Source organism: Mus caroli, chromosome 19 (assembly GCF_900094665.2).
Source record: "Mus caroli chromosome 19, CAROLI_EIJ_v1.1, whole genome shotgun sequence".
In the NCBI taxonomy this organism is placed as follows: Eukaryota; Metazoa; Chordata; class Mammalia; order Rodentia; family Muridae; genus Mus; species Mus caroli.
In genome coordinates this window covers 40,410,280-40,426,824 of record NC_034588.1, presented here as the reverse complement: position 1 = coordinate 40,426,824, position 16,545 = coordinate 40,410,280, and the positions used below count along the sequence as shown (strand labels likewise).

Sequence of the window (16,545 nt, the reverse complement as noted above, 5' to 3'; positions counted from 1 at the left end):
AGATAGAGCTGACTTTGTCTCAGTTGTTACATTGCCTAGTTCCTGCCAGTCTTCATGGATGCAGTCTTCTGTTTTGTGTAAAGAGTCATTAAGCATCGGGTAACCTCAATGTACTTTGGCTGATGTGTCACCTAACTTCTTTATTTTCTTCTGTTATTATAAGTCTGATGCTTGCTTTGAAAAATGACATTCAGATACAGCACTCTCTCTTTGTCAGTGGCTGTCACTTTTTGCTGACTCCTTGCTCACCTGAATACCGGGACCCTGGTTCCCCGAGGGTTGAGGGACCAACTGAGTCCAGTCCACAGCACCTTTAGCTGTGGCCATCACTAGGTCACCCAGTAGATTTTTGGCTCCTATGTTGTTAGCACCATTTCTCACTGCAGCTATTGGAAGACCCAGAGAAGTCTAGAATTCCACACTAGAAGACACAACTTTGATGTCATAATGTAAGAGAGAAAGGTAATAGAAGTTTGGGAACTTTTATGCTCTACCATTTTACTGTAACTTTTCAATCAGCCCGAGCAACAAGCCCAGGGAGTACATGACGGAAAGAAAAAGTAGAAGACGTGGACAACAAAACAACCTTCCTTCATAGTAAGCTACTGAGGATGTTACGTGAAAGAACATGAGACTATAACACAATAGAATGAGAATTTTTATTTTACAAAACAAAAAGGCAAAAAAGTGGCACTCAATTGACCCTGAAACAAACTCTGATTTCATACTTTGCAGCTGAACTTTGCCAGTTCATCAGTTAAGCCCACTGAGAATGACTAAGCCTCTCTTAGTGTAAGAAGGTTCAGACTAAATTTACCCATGATGACAGACACCAATGACTACTAAAGAAAGTGATTGCATTGCTGTTCCAATGTCTTGTTCTTCTTAGAAACATCTATGGCCATGAGGAAGGTTAGAGCTGCATCAGGGATTGTCAATCCAACTTCTCCCTTCACACTGTGATGCCCATGTCTCTCAGACAAGTTTAACTAAACTAGGACGTCCTTTGCGATTGCATTCAAAGTCCTTACTTTTGTCACATCTGTTACCTTTAGAGAATATTCTGAATGAGCAAGCGAAGCTCCCATTGCAACAGAGGAATTTCTGCAGTAGGAATAACAAAGGACGGAGAGTTAGTCAATCATTTGTCAAGTTCAGCCTCCTACTGGCTCGTCACCTCCTACTGGCACGTCCATTTCTAGACTCGTTAATTCATGGCTCAGAATAAGAGAAGGCCAAGGATGCTGGACTACCATAGTCCACAATTCCCATGAATTAATTACTTGAAAAGTCTAGTAGCTAAATCCACCAGGTAAGAGACTGGATTTTATAACTGAAAATGTGCACACTAAGGGCCTTCCTTGTTTTATATTGCACCCCCTCAACTAATAAATGAGCTGATGATTCAAGTTAAGTTGTAGGAATCCTTTATGATATTGAAAAAACACACAGTAGATTGAAGCCTTAATGATGATAAAATTTCAAAACAACTCCAAGTAGAGAGCAAAGGTAAAAGAAGACTATTTACAACAGGAGAGATAAAGATGGCACTGAGGTCGCCCTAGACCAATGATTAACCCTGTAAAAGCGCACAGAATATGTACATATGAGCATCTGACTCACTGGATCCTTCATTCTGAATTAACCTATTAAGTGCTTAAGTTCAGCAATGCTTTAATTAGGAAATCATTCTCACTGAATTAACAGCCTCTCTCTTACAAACTAGATATAACCTTAACAATGGTGAGGGCCGGCAAGACCAAGCAAACACTATATAAAGGTTTACTTATATTCTAAAGTTACTGCTTATTTCTGGCAGAACAACAATCATCTTAGGAATATTTTTTAACTGAAAAACAAATCATGATACTTACTAATCACAGTCTTTCATTATTTAATAATGGCATTAGCTAAGGTTTCCTTATTTAAGCAGGAAAAGATTAATTTCATCCTCTCTTATATATAAATACAGAATGTATTTGTACCGAAACTTCATTCCTGAGTCTCTAGAAGATCGGGCAGAGCAGTGGAATTCTGTAGCACCGGAACCCTCAAGGATCCTTTGCAGATTTTTATCTGTTATTCCACCTCCTGTTATAAAGAAAAATAATATATCAAATAAAATAGAATATCACATAAAATTTAAATATAGATAAATCCTTATTCTACATAAACTCTTCATTCTAATTTTTTTTAACTGATTCAAAAATTACTATCTCTAAGCTAAAATGGGATCAGAAAAACAAGACCTACCAATGAGGTTTGAATCTTTAACTTTTAAAGAAACCACAAGACTTAACATTGTTCTGATCTGCTCTCCTATTTATGTAGTTCTGAATCAAGCTGGTCCTTGTCATTGGTCAATCACGCATGATGTTCTTCTATCAAGAGTCCTTTATGTGGTCTTGAAGGAGTCTAACAACTGGAAGGATACTCGACTGCCGTCTGTTTTATAGCTATTCATAACATGCCCACCAGTGCATGCTATTACAAACTTATTTGTAGTCTTTGCCTTACTGTATACAGACACAAATTTCAAACTATGTGATAAATAAAAAGCTGTATGATGGAAGTGTGAAAAAAATCCACGGACATGCTAAACAAAAATCAAAACTAGAATCAGGACAGCGATGACCAATCAGGAGGAAGGGGTGGATGCAATAGATAATCAATAGCGTCTTTGCACATTGAAGAGAATAGCATGATTCCAAGGATATTAGGAAGATTTTGAGACAAAATATATATATATATATGTGTGTGAGAACCACCATTCTGTAGCTTTAAAACTATTTTGTAAAGAATGGCAAATTTCGTATATTTGACAGACCCACTGGAGAGTCTGTCATATAAATCCTGAGTCAGTGTAGTTTGCTTAGAAATATTAATTAAAAATACATGCAAAAAAAGGAAGAAGGAAACAAGACCCATGCTATAGACACTGGGAAACTTTTTTTTTTTTTGGTTTTTTTTTTTGGTTTTTCGAGGCAGGGTTTCTCTGTGTAGCCTTGGCTGTCCTGGAACTCACTTTGTAGACCAGGCTGGCCTCGAACTCAGAAATCCGCCTGCCTCTGCCTCCCGAGTGCTGGGATTAAAGGCGTGCACCACCACGCCCGGCGACACTGGGAAACTTTTAAGGACACGGAGCTTACAATGAAGTCTCGCTTATTCACTGCTTTCTGTCCCAGTGCTGCGCATTACTATCTCTGGATTTAAGAAAACCTTTTGGGACAAGCAAGCCCATCCAGCACTTCAGCGCTTTCCCCTCAGCTGTGGCCAAGGCAAGCGCATGAGAAGGTGAAGACGGGCTCGAGGAAAAGGCTACACAGGCATTAGAAACGCATGCTCAGCAGAGAACCTACAACGATTCGCTCTGGCTCAGGGTTGAAGCGCGCACTGACTGTACTGGAAATGAATAAGCAAACTATATACAGCTTGTTCATCCTCAGATTAACCTTTTGTTTCATTCCACTGAAGAACCTAATTTTACTTTATTTAAGCCACATAGTTAAATACTTTAAAATGACATTCATCTTGATGATCTTTAATATATTTATAACAGTCATAGCCTGAACCAATACCAATAATTATAAATATGAAATACTCTGACACTGGAGACATTTTAAGATGATATTAGTTATGCACTTTGTACTTCAAGCTATGTTTTAAGTATACTTCTCAAGATCTCTTAACTTGGCTTTTTGTGCTGGCTGGGGGTGGTGCTACAGTCATATTGCCGAGCCCTTAAGAAGCGGAAAGAGCGTAGCAGCGGATGTCTCTAATCTCAGCACCTGAGGCTGGAGCAGAATGAACTCAAGTTTGGCCAGCCTGGATTACATAACAAGACCCTGTCTAAAATAAAATAATAATAAAATAATACAACATAACAAAAGAGCACAGGCTGACAAGTCAGTCTTAGGTTAGAATCCTGGGCTTTCCTATACTAACTTTAAAACGCTCTGTGATATTATGGAAATCATTTAAATCTACTGAGTCTGAACTGATTTTAGTGGAAATTCTTTGAGCATCTTTAAATCCAGGTTGGTCATAGATAGCCTTTTAATGTTGAGATATGTACCTTCTAGCCCTACTTTCTTTTGAACTTATCATGAAGTTGTCTTTTGATCTGTGATTTATAACCTAGTGTGTTGATACAAGTGTATGACTGACAGATGGCTCATTTATTCAGGCATGTTGTCTGTTCTTGGCTTTGTCAAGGGACAGCAGCACTGAATGTCCTTTGCTTCACTGAGACAAACATCCAAAGTCATATGCTACCCAGTGAGAAGGCAAACATGGAGAAATTCCTTATTTGTTCCCATTTGTGCCAACATCTATTAGAACAGTCTTCTCTTAAATCCTGGCAAATACCTCATCGTCAAACACATTGATCAACCTATATATGTTTATCTCCAAGTGCCATGTTCTAACATTTTCTCCTTTGGTTTCTTGACTCATTTACTCTTCCAAAACTTTATTTCAGTGTTATATGAAAAAACAGAGATATAAATACCTGGCATTACCACAATCCTGCCTTTTGCCTGAAAAGGAGGGGAAAAAGTAAATTTTAGTATCTTTTACTGAACAGAGATTTAAAAATATATTGAAATTTTTAAGTTACTGCTGTTTAACTTTTTAATAGCTCTTTTCTGTCTCTCTCAAGAAAGGGTATTGAGTAAAAAAGATGTTCAGCATGATAATTTTTTCCAGAAAGATTTTTATTGTATTTCTTTTAAAATGTATAATGTTAGCCAGGTAGTGTTGGCTCACACCTTTAATCCCAACACTTGGGAGGCAAAGGCAGGCAGATCTCTGAGTTCAAGACCAGCCTGGTCAACAGAATGAGTTCTATCTAGGACAGCTAGGGCTACATAGAGAAACCCTGTCTTAAAAAACTAAACCAAACCAAAAAAGTATAGTGTTATAAACACAAAGAATAGGTGGGAAAATACATTTTATTTAAGGTGGTGACCATAAGAAAAAAATCTTATTAGAAATTTCACAGAAATTTTGAGTTTGTGGTATGTAGTAGAGTGAAAATAGTTGCATCTAAGAAAGATTTTAGCAGAAAAGACAATATAATATAATTGTATATTTACAATTAATGGGGGAAGTGGGACGGTAGGAAATCACTAAGTCTTGCCTCACTAAATACCAACAAAATAAAGCCGTAAGTTCATTAACTGAGACTATAAGAATTAATCTAATTTCTGATAATTTTGGAAGATAGGGACAAATTATAAAATTATTATATTGCCTATCCATTCAATCAATAGTCTATTTATCATTCCAGAAAATCAAAATCATTATTCCCATAGTTGCCCTTGTCAAGCTTCCTCCTTACCTATCACATGTAAGCCCCTCTTTCTAAGTATCTCTTTGAGTTACATGTCTTTGCTAACACACAGACACAGGAATATACAGAATCATATATGCATTCTTCTGTTGGTTTTTATATGCCTCAGGAACTAAACAAGAGACAAAAATCCATCTCTTTGCCATGGTGAACAAGAGTAAGTTCCTACTTGAGTGGAACTTACATATTAAAGGAAGATAGATAACATACAAACATATAAATATGTATTTGCTGCTAAATCTGACAGTCTGAGTTTAATTCCTAAACCTACATGGTGAACAGAGAAACAACGCTGCAAACTGTCCTCTGGCCTCCACACACATGCTATGTCAAGCACGTGTGCCTGCACTCGCCCTCGCCCGCGCCCGCGCCCTCTCCCTCTCTCCCTCTCTCTCTCTCTCACACACACACACACACACACACACACACACACACACACACACACACACACACACACACAGACACACACACAGAAGCACACACAAACAAGTGTAAAAGGATTGTTTTTAAAAAGCAATCTCCGACCACTTTACAAATCTAGTTCACTCAGAGAATTAGGAGAAAACATTGCCTTCTATACTGATAGGTGAGAAACATGTGAAAGAACCTAAGTTTTAGGATATATGTTCAGATGACAACTATACATTTTACAGGGGTTTCCCTGCATATGCATGGGTTGACAGTAAACAGATGTGCTGTAAAACTAGACAATACTAATGACAGAGAAAAGGTAAGATTTGCTGTCTATAACTTGATCTGAAGTGCCTTGGTTATTTAAAACACTCATGCAATAAATAAATAAATATTATATAAATGTATCATTGGCTCTGCTTTTCTTCCACAGTCGTAGTTAGTAATACTGACTTTTATAAGCTAGTGGGATAACAGATGGTCTAGTGTAACCACAACCATGTTAAGAAGAAAGAAAAAGGGGCTGTACCTGGTCTATGAGTTGCTTTATTAGAGGCAGTCCTTCCAGTGCTGAGCTGTCGCATCCACTGGTCAGGACGCGTTCAAATCCTAAGGTGAGGAGGGTCTCCAGAGCTGCCATTGGATCATGAACCATATCAAAGGCTAAAATAAGTAAAACTGATTTGAAATTGAACAGAAATATCCTCTAATTCAATAGTTTCCAAAATGTAGAATATGTATGTTTATATAAAAACACTTTTATAAAATATATTACAATAATAGTATGCTAGATTTATATTGGCTTACCATAGACAATTATGAGATATTCATCATTTTTTAGGTCGGGCTGGCATGTGAAATTAGTCAAGGGAAAGCACTTAAACCACAGAAAGCAGAAAATGCTACAAATCAGAGTTTCTCCTCTCTTTTCTTTCTGAGACAGGGTGTCACATGTAGCTATATTTTTGCTAGACTTATTGAAGAATGAGAAAGAATAAATTTGGAGTCACCTTTTAGTTTAAAATTTTAAAAATATACTCTATGTGACTGGCTTATTTCTTAAACCATTAAGCACGAGGCTGGAAAGATGGCTCAGCAGTTAAGAGCACTAGCTGCTGTTCTAGAGGTCCTGAGTTCAATTCCCAGCCAACTACATGGTGGCTCATCACCATCTATGATGGAATCTGATGCCCTCTTCTGGTGTACAGATGTAAATGCAGACAGAGCACTCATATACATAAATATATAAATCTTAAAAAACTAAGCATAACAAAATTTAAACTATTTTGTTCAGATAATGTTCTTTAATTTAAAAATGTTTTTCATTTTTGAAAATTTTTTGGTGTGCCTGGCCTCAAGATGCTGACATCTTTTAGTTATTGCCATTTTATCAGAAGCATTGATAATACCAAATCAAGACAATAGTTTCTGGTAGTGTCATACATTTCAAAAGGTAACAAATATTTTATCTTAATTTCAATAAATGGAGACATATGTTGGCAATTCACTCTAAGTCTATTTAAAAGAAGAAAAACATTTAACACTTTCTTGAGTATATCAATGTTTTTACTAAAGATTTCTTTCTTCTCATGAGCAATGGTAGAGCTTTCTAAACACAAGTGTCACTCGTCCCTCCACTTTGCCAAGGCTTAGTAAGATTTAGCCAAAGTACATCAGAACTACCACTGTTAGCATCCATCTCTTCATAAAAACGTCTGGTTCTTTTCACATATCTGCTTCTTCTCCCCACAAAAAGTCTCTATTTGATAAAGATGACCTCCCTGCTAGATCTCCGAGTAGTTTTGTCCGGCATAAGCCAGGCAGTACATTTCATTTCAATGGTCATGGAGGTTTATTCCATCTGGGGCTGTGTAGGATCTAAGACAATCACTAAGAAATGAGCCTCAGAACTGTTGGACACACGCCCTTTTGGCGATGCTTACTTTCTTCTCGGGTGCATGCTCCCACTGCCTCCTTAACAAGACTTCACGATGGGGCTTTTATGTTCCCTAGACACTACACACCATCTCTGCGTCTATCATCTTTCTTCCCAAGAACTAAGATACTAACTAGTATCACTGAAACATCATAGAACAATGTTCATTAGAAAGGTTGTGCCATCTGGTAAAATTTGACACCATTTAACAAATCTACAGAATAGAAGTTACTCACCTCTGTGGAAAGTGACTGGCAGAGGACGGCAAAGAGCTAAAAGAGAAGAAAGTCATCCAACAACATGAAGAGGCTGATTACTAAATGCAGAATTCTCCTTTCGGGCTAAAACTTCTATACTATCTTCTGCTAAGACAGTGAACTAAAATAACAACAAAATGGCAGCGGTGGCAGCTTTATAAACTCTTAAGTCCTATCTTTCCACTCAGCTCTGACTTTTATATAAAATATAGTTATCTACACCTTAGGGCCACCAAACAACAATCACACAAACCATAAAGGCAGCATTACATCTATTACTGCTCTGAGCATCTTCAAGAAGAACTTTGGCCTCGTAATGTAGGTAGTTTGCATCTGTCCTATCCCCTCATCACTACAATAACTTCTTAAGCTTTGGTGCATTGGTTAATATAATCAATGTAAGTTTCTCTTAAACTCTGTACAAGTAGTATTTCATCTACGGCACAAAGGAGTGTTGAGATGGCTTTGCCACATGTACACTCTACCAGAAAAACACCTAAACAACTTCTTTTCAAGAAGGTTAGGTTAAGTATGACTGAAGGTATGACTGAAAAATCAATTTTGAGATTTTTTTTTCTGTATCAGGAACGTGTGTGTGCATGTGTGTTTGTGTGTGTGTGTGTTTTACACCTCAGATATAAAGTCTTACCTACAAGAGACAAGCATAGCTCTTTGTCAATGTGTCCATCTTCAGTCAATGCCCCAAACACCAAACCATCCGCACCATAAAGCTTGGCAAGGCGAATGTCAGCCTTCATCACCTCAACTTCACGGTCTGAGTATAAGAAGTCACCTCCGCGTGGGCGGATCATCACAAACACTGGGATCTGAACACTCTGTTTCACTACTTGGAGAACACCTTTAAGAAGAGAAGCAGACTAAAGTTCAACTGTGAGATAAAATGTCTGGAGAAGTTATTACAATATTATTGGTCTATATGGTTATTCTTATGTATTATTTCCAAGGGAAAAACAGTTGAGAGAAGAAACTGGAGAATGATGATCTAAGGGGAAGGCGGCCTGTGGAGAACGGAGGAAAGCCTGAGTGAATGCCTAAAGAATGGATGAAGTCCTGAGTGAACTGTGTCAGATGCACTGCAACTGTGAAAAACTCCCTCTGCCTGGGGCATGGCAAACCATGCCTCTGATCTAGCCAGTGTGTGCCAACACTAGTGACTGCAGCCAACGACTAAGACCTCACTCTGGGACTAGATAACTCCTCCACCGGTGCTGTAGAATAAGCAAGCTGAGGCTCCAGCTTGCTGCACAGGTGGTACCACTCCATCACAGTGAGTGGAATCCAGCCCAGCCCAGCCCAGCCTCTCTGTATGTCTGAGTGTGTGTATCTGTCTTTGCTTCATTTTCTTCTTGCGTGAGGGAAGTCTCCCGGACCAAGCAATGTCAGATGCAGTGCAGGCCAACGAGAAAAAGCAGTGTTTATGGTAGAAGGTGAGTAACAGGAAAGTCAATGGCAGACAAAGAGCAAGGAAGAAAGACTGAAGATAATGAACTTAAACACACTTGTCAGTGGTGTTTAAAACAAAAACTATTTAACTTTCAATTTTTTTTTATGTTTGAGGACAAAAATATGTTTGATTAAAACTTTTGATGGGCAATGGTGGTGCATGCCTTTAATCCCAGCACTTGGGAGGCAGAGGCAGGTGGATTTCTGAGTTTGAGGCCAGCCTGGTCTACAGAGTGAGTTCCAGGATAACCAGGGTTACACAGAGAAACCCTGTCTCGAACCTTTACAAAAAAAAAAAAATCTTTACATTACCTACTTTAAAGAGAAATGCTACTTAGAACTTAGTCTAAGAGTTTCAGGCATGAGCTAAAAATAAATCAGTCACCCAAAGGAAGCCATCCATGCAGCTTTTTTTTGCATTTCAGAATCCTAAACATCCTGAGACATAACAAATTACATATTTCACTGAAANTACACAGAGAAACCCTGTCTCGAAAACCAAAATAAATAAATAAATCTTTTGATGATGTTATTTACAACCATAAGCATTTCTAATTGGTATCATACTCATCATATACTTAACATAGCATATAAATAATCAGTTGTCCCAAGCTGCGTATGAGAAATTTGGTGGTGGTGGCGGGGGGGGGGGGGGCAGGAGATACTTACCCATACTGGGTGTGGTTCCACCCTCCAGTAAACCAGAGCACAGTTCAATCCGACCAGCACCTGTGAGAAACACACTTTTTTAAAAACAATCTGACAAAACAAATTGTTTATTTAAATATGAGAAGAACCTGAGAACTTAAACCTCAATTGTACGCTACAACGGTCACTGTGTTACTGATAGCCAAATTAAGAGTTAATTCAAGTTAAGCCAGTTCTCTTAAAATTTGCATCTCTCCATTGCTAGTGGGATCGCACACTGGTACAACCACTCTGGAAATCAATCTGGAGGTTCCTCAGAAAACTAGTAATAGATCTACCTGATGATTTTCAGCTATACCACTCTTGGGCACACACCCAAAAGATGCCCCACCATGACACAGGGGCACCTGTTATGTTTACAGGGGCCTTATTTGAGATAGCCAGAAGCTGGAAACAACCCAGATGTCCCACAATGGAAGAATGGACACAGAAAATATGGTTCATTTACACAGTGAAATACTACTCAGCTATTAAGAATGAGGACATCATGAGTTTTTCAGGGAAAGGGATGGAACTAGAAAATATCCTGAGTGAGGTAACTCAGACCCAAAAGGACATGCATGCTATGTACTCACTAATAAATGGATATTAGCAAAAAAAAAAAAAAAGTACAGAACACCCAGCACACATCCCACAGGACCCAAGTGAGGATGCCTCAATCCCAGTTGGCAGGGAGAAGAAAGCAGTTCCTGGGGGACGGGGCAGAAGGAGAGAGAGACCTGGGTGGGAAAGAGGAAAAGGAGAGGAAGAGGGGAACATGATCAGGTATGGGTGGGGTGGGGTGGGGGAGGTCAGGGAAGACAGGATTGAAGCCCTGAGGGCCAGCACAAAGAATGGAAACAGGTAACTTTGGGAGCTAGGAGGTGGGGGGGGGGGGCCTCTAGAAAGTACTGGAGACCTGGGAGGTGAGAGACTCTCAGGACTCAAAGGGAGGGACCTTGGATGAAGTGTTCTACAGTGGGGAGGGGGAACTTAGAGTACTGGAGGTGGACTCTACAAGTTCCCCCACCAGTGGAAAGATAGGGCATTAAGTGGAGGGATGGGGTTGCCACCACAGTCAAAAGCTCTGACACAGAATTGTTCCTGTCTGAAGGAATTGTTCCTGTCTGAAGGAACTGCAGGGACAAAAATGGAGAAGAGCATGAGAGAAAGAAGGTCCAGCGACAGGGCCAAACTGGGATCCATCTCAAGGGAAGGATCCAAGGCCTGACACTGTTACTGATGCTATGGTGTGTTTATAGGCAGGAGCCTAGCATGGTCTCCCTTTGAGAGACCCAACAAGCAGCGGAAAGAATCAGATGCAGATACTAGCATCCAACCAATGGACAGAAGCTGGGGACCCCTGTGGTTGAATTGGAGAAAAGCTGGAAGAAGCTGAGGAGGAGGTGGCCCCAGGGGAAGACCAGCAGTCTCAACCGACCTGGACATCCGAGATCTCTCAGACACTGAGCCACCAACCAGGCAGCATACACCAGCTGATATGAGGCCCCCAACACATATACAGAAGAGGACTCCCTGGTCTAGCCTCAGTGAGAGAAGATGTACCTAACCCTCAAGAGATGTGAGGCTCCAGGGAACGGGGAGGTCTGGTGGGGTAGGGCTGGGGACATACTCTTGGAGACAGGAGAGGGGAAGGGGAGGAGGGATGGGATGGGGGGGGCGACCGGGAGGGGGATGAAATCTAGACTGTAGAAAGGGATTAAAGAATAGAAAGTAAACCCGGCAGTTATGGTGCACGCCTTTAATCCCAGCACTTGGGAGGCAGAAGCAGGCAGATTTCTGAGTTCAAGGCCAGCCTGGTCTACAGAGTGAGTTCCAGGACAGCCAGGGCTATAGAGAGAAACCCTGTCTCAAAAAACCAAAATAATAATAATAATAAGTAAATTAATTTAAAAAATATTAAAGAGTTGCTGTGGACAGGGAATAAAGGCAGTATTAGGAGAAAAGAGTAGAATGCTAACTCTCAGTTAATAAGAAAGTAACATCAAGGTTTCAAAACATTCCTCAGAGCTTTAAAAAGCAAAACAGTTACTTTGGAGTATCTATCAAGGTAATTTTGAGATGAAGGGAATGGTGATAGGGAAGGAACTATCAGACTACTGGGGTTGTATTAAAAGGTCTCAGCAACAAGGCTCTCACAAGCCAAAGATAGGACATTATAAGCACCAATAAATAAAATAACTATGATAGATTAAAACACATATTTGACTAGACTAGGATTCACCTAGTAGACACATCTCTTGAGTGCATCTTTGAGGGAGTTTCCAGAGAAGTTTCACTGAGGAGTAAAGATTCACATTGTATGTGGGTAGCACTATTTCATGTGCTGGAATTCCAAACCAAAAACAGAGAGGAAGCCAACTGGCCACCTGCATCCATTTCGGTTTCCTGACTACAGACACAGCTGTGTCACCACGCTCTGCTGCCATGCCTTCAGTGCTTCAAACTGGGAGCCCGACTAAACTCTTCCTTCTTTTATGTCTGTCTGGTAATTAGTCACAGCAACAAGAAAAGCCACTAATACAAAACTGAATCATGAACAGATGGGATGGTAGGAGCTCTACTGCTGTAAGGAGGCATCATGACCAAAGCAACTCAGGGAAGACACAACTACTAAGTCCATCGCTAAGAGACGCCAGGGCAGGAACTAGAGAGGTCATGAAGGACTGCTGCTTACTGGCTTGAGGAGCCTGTTTTCTTATAGCACCCAGAACCATCGGCCCAGGGGTGGTACCAACCAGTAAGCTGGGCTCTCCTATATGGATCATCAATCAAGGAAATGCATCACAGGCTTGCCCGTAGGCCAATCTGGTGGGGACATTTTATTCTAAGGTTCCTTCTTCCCAAATGATACAACTAGCCAGCACATGGGGGTTCATATGTTATAACTAATTCACTTATGTTTGAGAATGTTCCTTAATTAAAAATAAAACGTTGCGGTGCAGCTTAGTAGAGTGCTTGCCGGACATGCACAGGATCCTGGGTGACCCCTAGTACTACCAAAAAATATGTGAACGTTATCTTTCTGATCTTAAGATGGAAATGTTTATGCTTCTCACAAAAACAAACTCAGAATCCAAAACAACACCTATGGTAAAAAGACAGTAAGTGTAAAACCATTGTTAATTTTCATTCTTATTCAAGGCTGGGGATTGAACGTAGGACACTGAGCATGCTACAAGTGCTTTGCCACTGAGCTACGTGCTCAGACCCCTAAGAGATCTTTAAACTCTTTCAAACTTTTAGATTTGTGTCAAGTGCAATAAAATAATCATGTTAATGAGTTAGCAGGATTCTAGACACTTGACTTGAAATGTGACCTGCTTGGGGAATGGGGAGATTAGACAGTTATTTTCCAATCAACCTTTGGTTTGGCTTTACTTACTGAAGCAAGGTCTGTCTAGCTCAAGCTGGCCTCAAACTTTCAACTCTCCTGCCTCAAGCTCCCCCATGCTGGGACTGTAAGTACGTACCACCACACCAAGCTCTTCAGTAGGTTTTCTAGTCAGTTATTTCTGAAAGGACTGTTGCTATTGGAGAGATGACAAGGCTTTTTAAATTTTTTTTTTTAATGGAGTCTCAATAACTCACATGGAATTCATAGTGACACTTCTGCTGCTAGCCTCCCACGTGCAAAGCTTTTGAGGTCAGGTTCATAGGATGCAATTTTCAGACTCTCAAAAGGTTGCCAGCCATCATGCATTGTCTAGATTTCCTTACCTCCTCTTTCTGCATTCACAGCGGACTCCACCGAATCTACACATACCTCCATAAGAAATCCATTTCCTGCTCCTAAAATATATGAACAGACGTTCTTGAAGGAACTAGCAATTCATACAAATCTCCCATAAATACTTCATAATTTTGCTGCCTGAATTCACATGCGCAATAGAAGAATAAATTGATGCACTAAGGCCCATCTATGTGATAAAATGTCATTCATTAAAATTGGCATCTCTAGACTATGAAATAGATATACACACACATAAGAAACCAAACTGAAACCATCTTTACTACACAGTAAATGTGAAACTAGTCTTCCTAACGCAGACCTCACCCCTGTGTATCCCAGCTCAGACTCTCTGAATGTCTCTCAATGCCAGCCGTTATAAAAACAAGAATTGGATTTCAAACCCTGGTCCCACTACTTTATCCCCTGTGTGACCCTAGACAAGCTACTTACGTTTTCTATAAAACAAGAGTGGGCTTCAGTTCCTACCTCAGGTTAACGAACACTGAGATAACTTACATAAAGGCTCTCATACTAAGCATTCAAAACCATTAAGATACAGGGTTTCCTCTTTATGACTCATTCCCTTCAGTCTCCATTTTTGCCAATGATTATACTATCTCAGTTGACAAAACCCTTCTAGTTTAATCTTCGAATGCTAAACTTTTCCAAGGACTATACCAAGTCACATTTCCACGTTTTTTTTTCTCCCAAAGTAGAAACTTTTATCTACTTCTTTTGAACTCCAATAACTTGAGTTTATATATTTCTCACTAAACCCCTAATTTCACCTCTTATTTATGAGATAAACATCTGGTCGTTATAGTTGACATGAAGTTCCTTAATAAGGTCATTATAAGGATTCTTTAGAGTCACCTCTCAGAAAGCAGAGGTCGGTCCTACCATGCTAACAAGTCAGTCAAATATACAGTAAAATCTGAATTACAAATTCATATGTTGATAATAAAAAGTGTGGTGTTAGCAGCTTTGGGGTTTCCCTGCAAGTTAAATGTCTAACTCATTTTTTAAAAGATTTATTTATTTTTCTTATTTATATGAATACACTGCAGCTGTCTTCACACACACACTAGAAGAGGGCATCAGATCCCATTACAGATGGTTGTGAGCCACCATGTAGTTGCTAGGAATTGAACTCAGGTCCTCTGGAAGAGCAGTCAGTGCTCTTAACCGCTGAGTCATCTCTTCAGCCCATATAACTCATTTTTAATTAACAGTTTTAAATGTTGGAGCCTAGAAAATGGCTCAATGGGTAAAGCTATTCACTGTGCAAGTCTGACAGCCTGAGCCCATTCCCTGAATGTATTTAAAGTTGGAAGGAGAGAATTAACTCGACAAAGCTGTCCTCAGACCTCCACACACTCACTATGGCACATGTGTCCCCCCCCCCCCCCNGCACAATAATAACCAACACACTTTTAAAGTGTTTAATTCATGCTTCATGTATTGATCTCTGCAAGAACAGTCACCACATTCTAATAGTGGTTACTACTGGGCAATGAATTTGGAATTGTTTTTAACTTTCTACATTGCTTGACTTCTTCTACCTCATACTGCTTTTATGATGAAAGATTACTTGGAGAAACAAACAAAAATCTGTCCCCTCCTAATACCAAGTTGCAAGAGTCATTGATTTAACAAAAGACTATCAGTCCCATAGATTAGGATTCAAACATTAACCAATGGTCGTAAACAACAATACAGTAACTCCACAAATCTGGTAACAGCCCCACCAGTGGGGCTGAAGATGCTGAAGGAGTATCAGGAGCTCCATACAAAAGTACGGGAATGTCTACAAACGGTTGCAATAGGAGCCTGAGCAAAAGCAAAATGTAGGGATCAAAAAAGACATTTGAAGCAGTAGTGCTCAAAGTAAGAGACTCCAGATGGCTTTGGGGAGTCTGTGTCTGTATTTGCCTCTTGGGAGTGGACTGCAGCTTCGGGACACTGTTAAACACGCAGAGACAGGTATGAGACTCCAACTATCTTCCATCAAGTGAGATATTAAAAGAGATTTGCAAAATACAGAGCATTGCCCCTTTCGCTCTTTTGTTTAGGGATATTTATCCTTCATAAAAGTTGTCTTGACATATTAATAGGCATATCTCCCGCAGGAAGCAACCAGTCATCTGTCACGTAATGGCTGTGGGAACGGATCCCACTCGCCACCCTCGGTGGCAGCTCTAGGTTGTAGAGCTGTCACCACACTTTTATTATCTACCACAGAGACGGGGAGGTGGTATGGTGCCCTCTTGTGGCCCAAGGGGCTGCGGGGCGCTGAGGGCACTTGCGAGACTGGCGGGGATCCAGGAGCAGCAGAGGGACTGCGTGACTGCCCGGGACTGCGGAGCACTGAGAAACTCGACCGCGGGAAAGCCTGGCAAGCCGGGACCCACCCCGGGGTCCACCGGCCGACCGCCCTCCCTGCCCCGCCACCTTCCGCACCCGCCTTCCCCGACGATATCCACGCCTGTTTCCGCTCGCAAGAAGCCCCTTTCTTCATGCTTCCCGCGTTCCTCCCTCGCTCGCCTTCGGTTTCCACGGAGTCCCCGCGGCCGCGCGAGCGACGGAGGAGGCGCGTCCCCGACGCCCGTGCCCGGCAGTCTCCCAGGGAGTCGTGCGTGCACGCGCAGTGGCCAGCCTCGCGCGAGGGGGCGCTCGCGACGCC

The 16,545-nt window shown here is 40.8% G+C and overlaps 1 protein-coding gene across 2 annotated transcripts; it reads right to left on the bottom strand.

Moving 5' to 3' along the window:
• Window positions 1-640: 640 nt before the first annotated feature.
• Window positions 641-16,541, bottom strand: Cutc (cutC copper transporter). Of its 2 annotated transcripts, none has more exons than XM_021151621.2 (9): window positions 16,323-16,541; window positions 13,850-13,921; window positions 10,091-10,150; window positions 8,607-8,816; window positions 7,937-7,972; window positions 6,294-6,397; window positions 4,511-4,538; window positions 1,986-2,091; window positions 641-1,104 (listed from the first exon to the last, which is right to left on the bottom strand). In XM_021151621.2, the coding sequence occupies exons 1-9, from the start codon at window positions 16,378-16,380 to the stop codon at window positions 990-992; spliced, it is 789 nt and encodes a 262-aa protein (XP_021007280.1). In that variant the 5' UTR covers window positions 16,381-16,541; the 3' UTR covers window positions 641-989. The 2 variants fall into 2 exon arrangements, with proteins under 2 accessions (XP_021007280.1, XP_021007279.1); XM_021151620.2 differs by having other exon boundaries at window positions 6,294-6,427; window positions 16,323-16,514.
• Between the last annotated feature and the right edge of the window lie 4 nt (window positions 16,542-16,545).

What these genes read in the sequence shown, in the direction of transcription:
- Cutc (XM_021151620.2), bottom strand. Translation starts at nt 16,380, where the DNA reads ATGAAGAAAGGGGCTTCTTGCGAGCGGAAACAGGCGTGGATATCGTCG. An exon ending in GCCAGTCACTTTCCACAGAG is followed by an intron (nt 6,428 to 7,936) that starts GTGAGTAACTTC and finishes TACTTATTTTAG; the next exon opens with CCTTTGATATGGTTCATGAT. An exon ending in CAGGATTGTGGTAATGCCAG is followed by an intron (nt 2,092 to 4,510) that starts GTATTTATATCT and finishes TCTTTATAACAG; the next exon opens with GAGGTGGAATAACAGATAAA.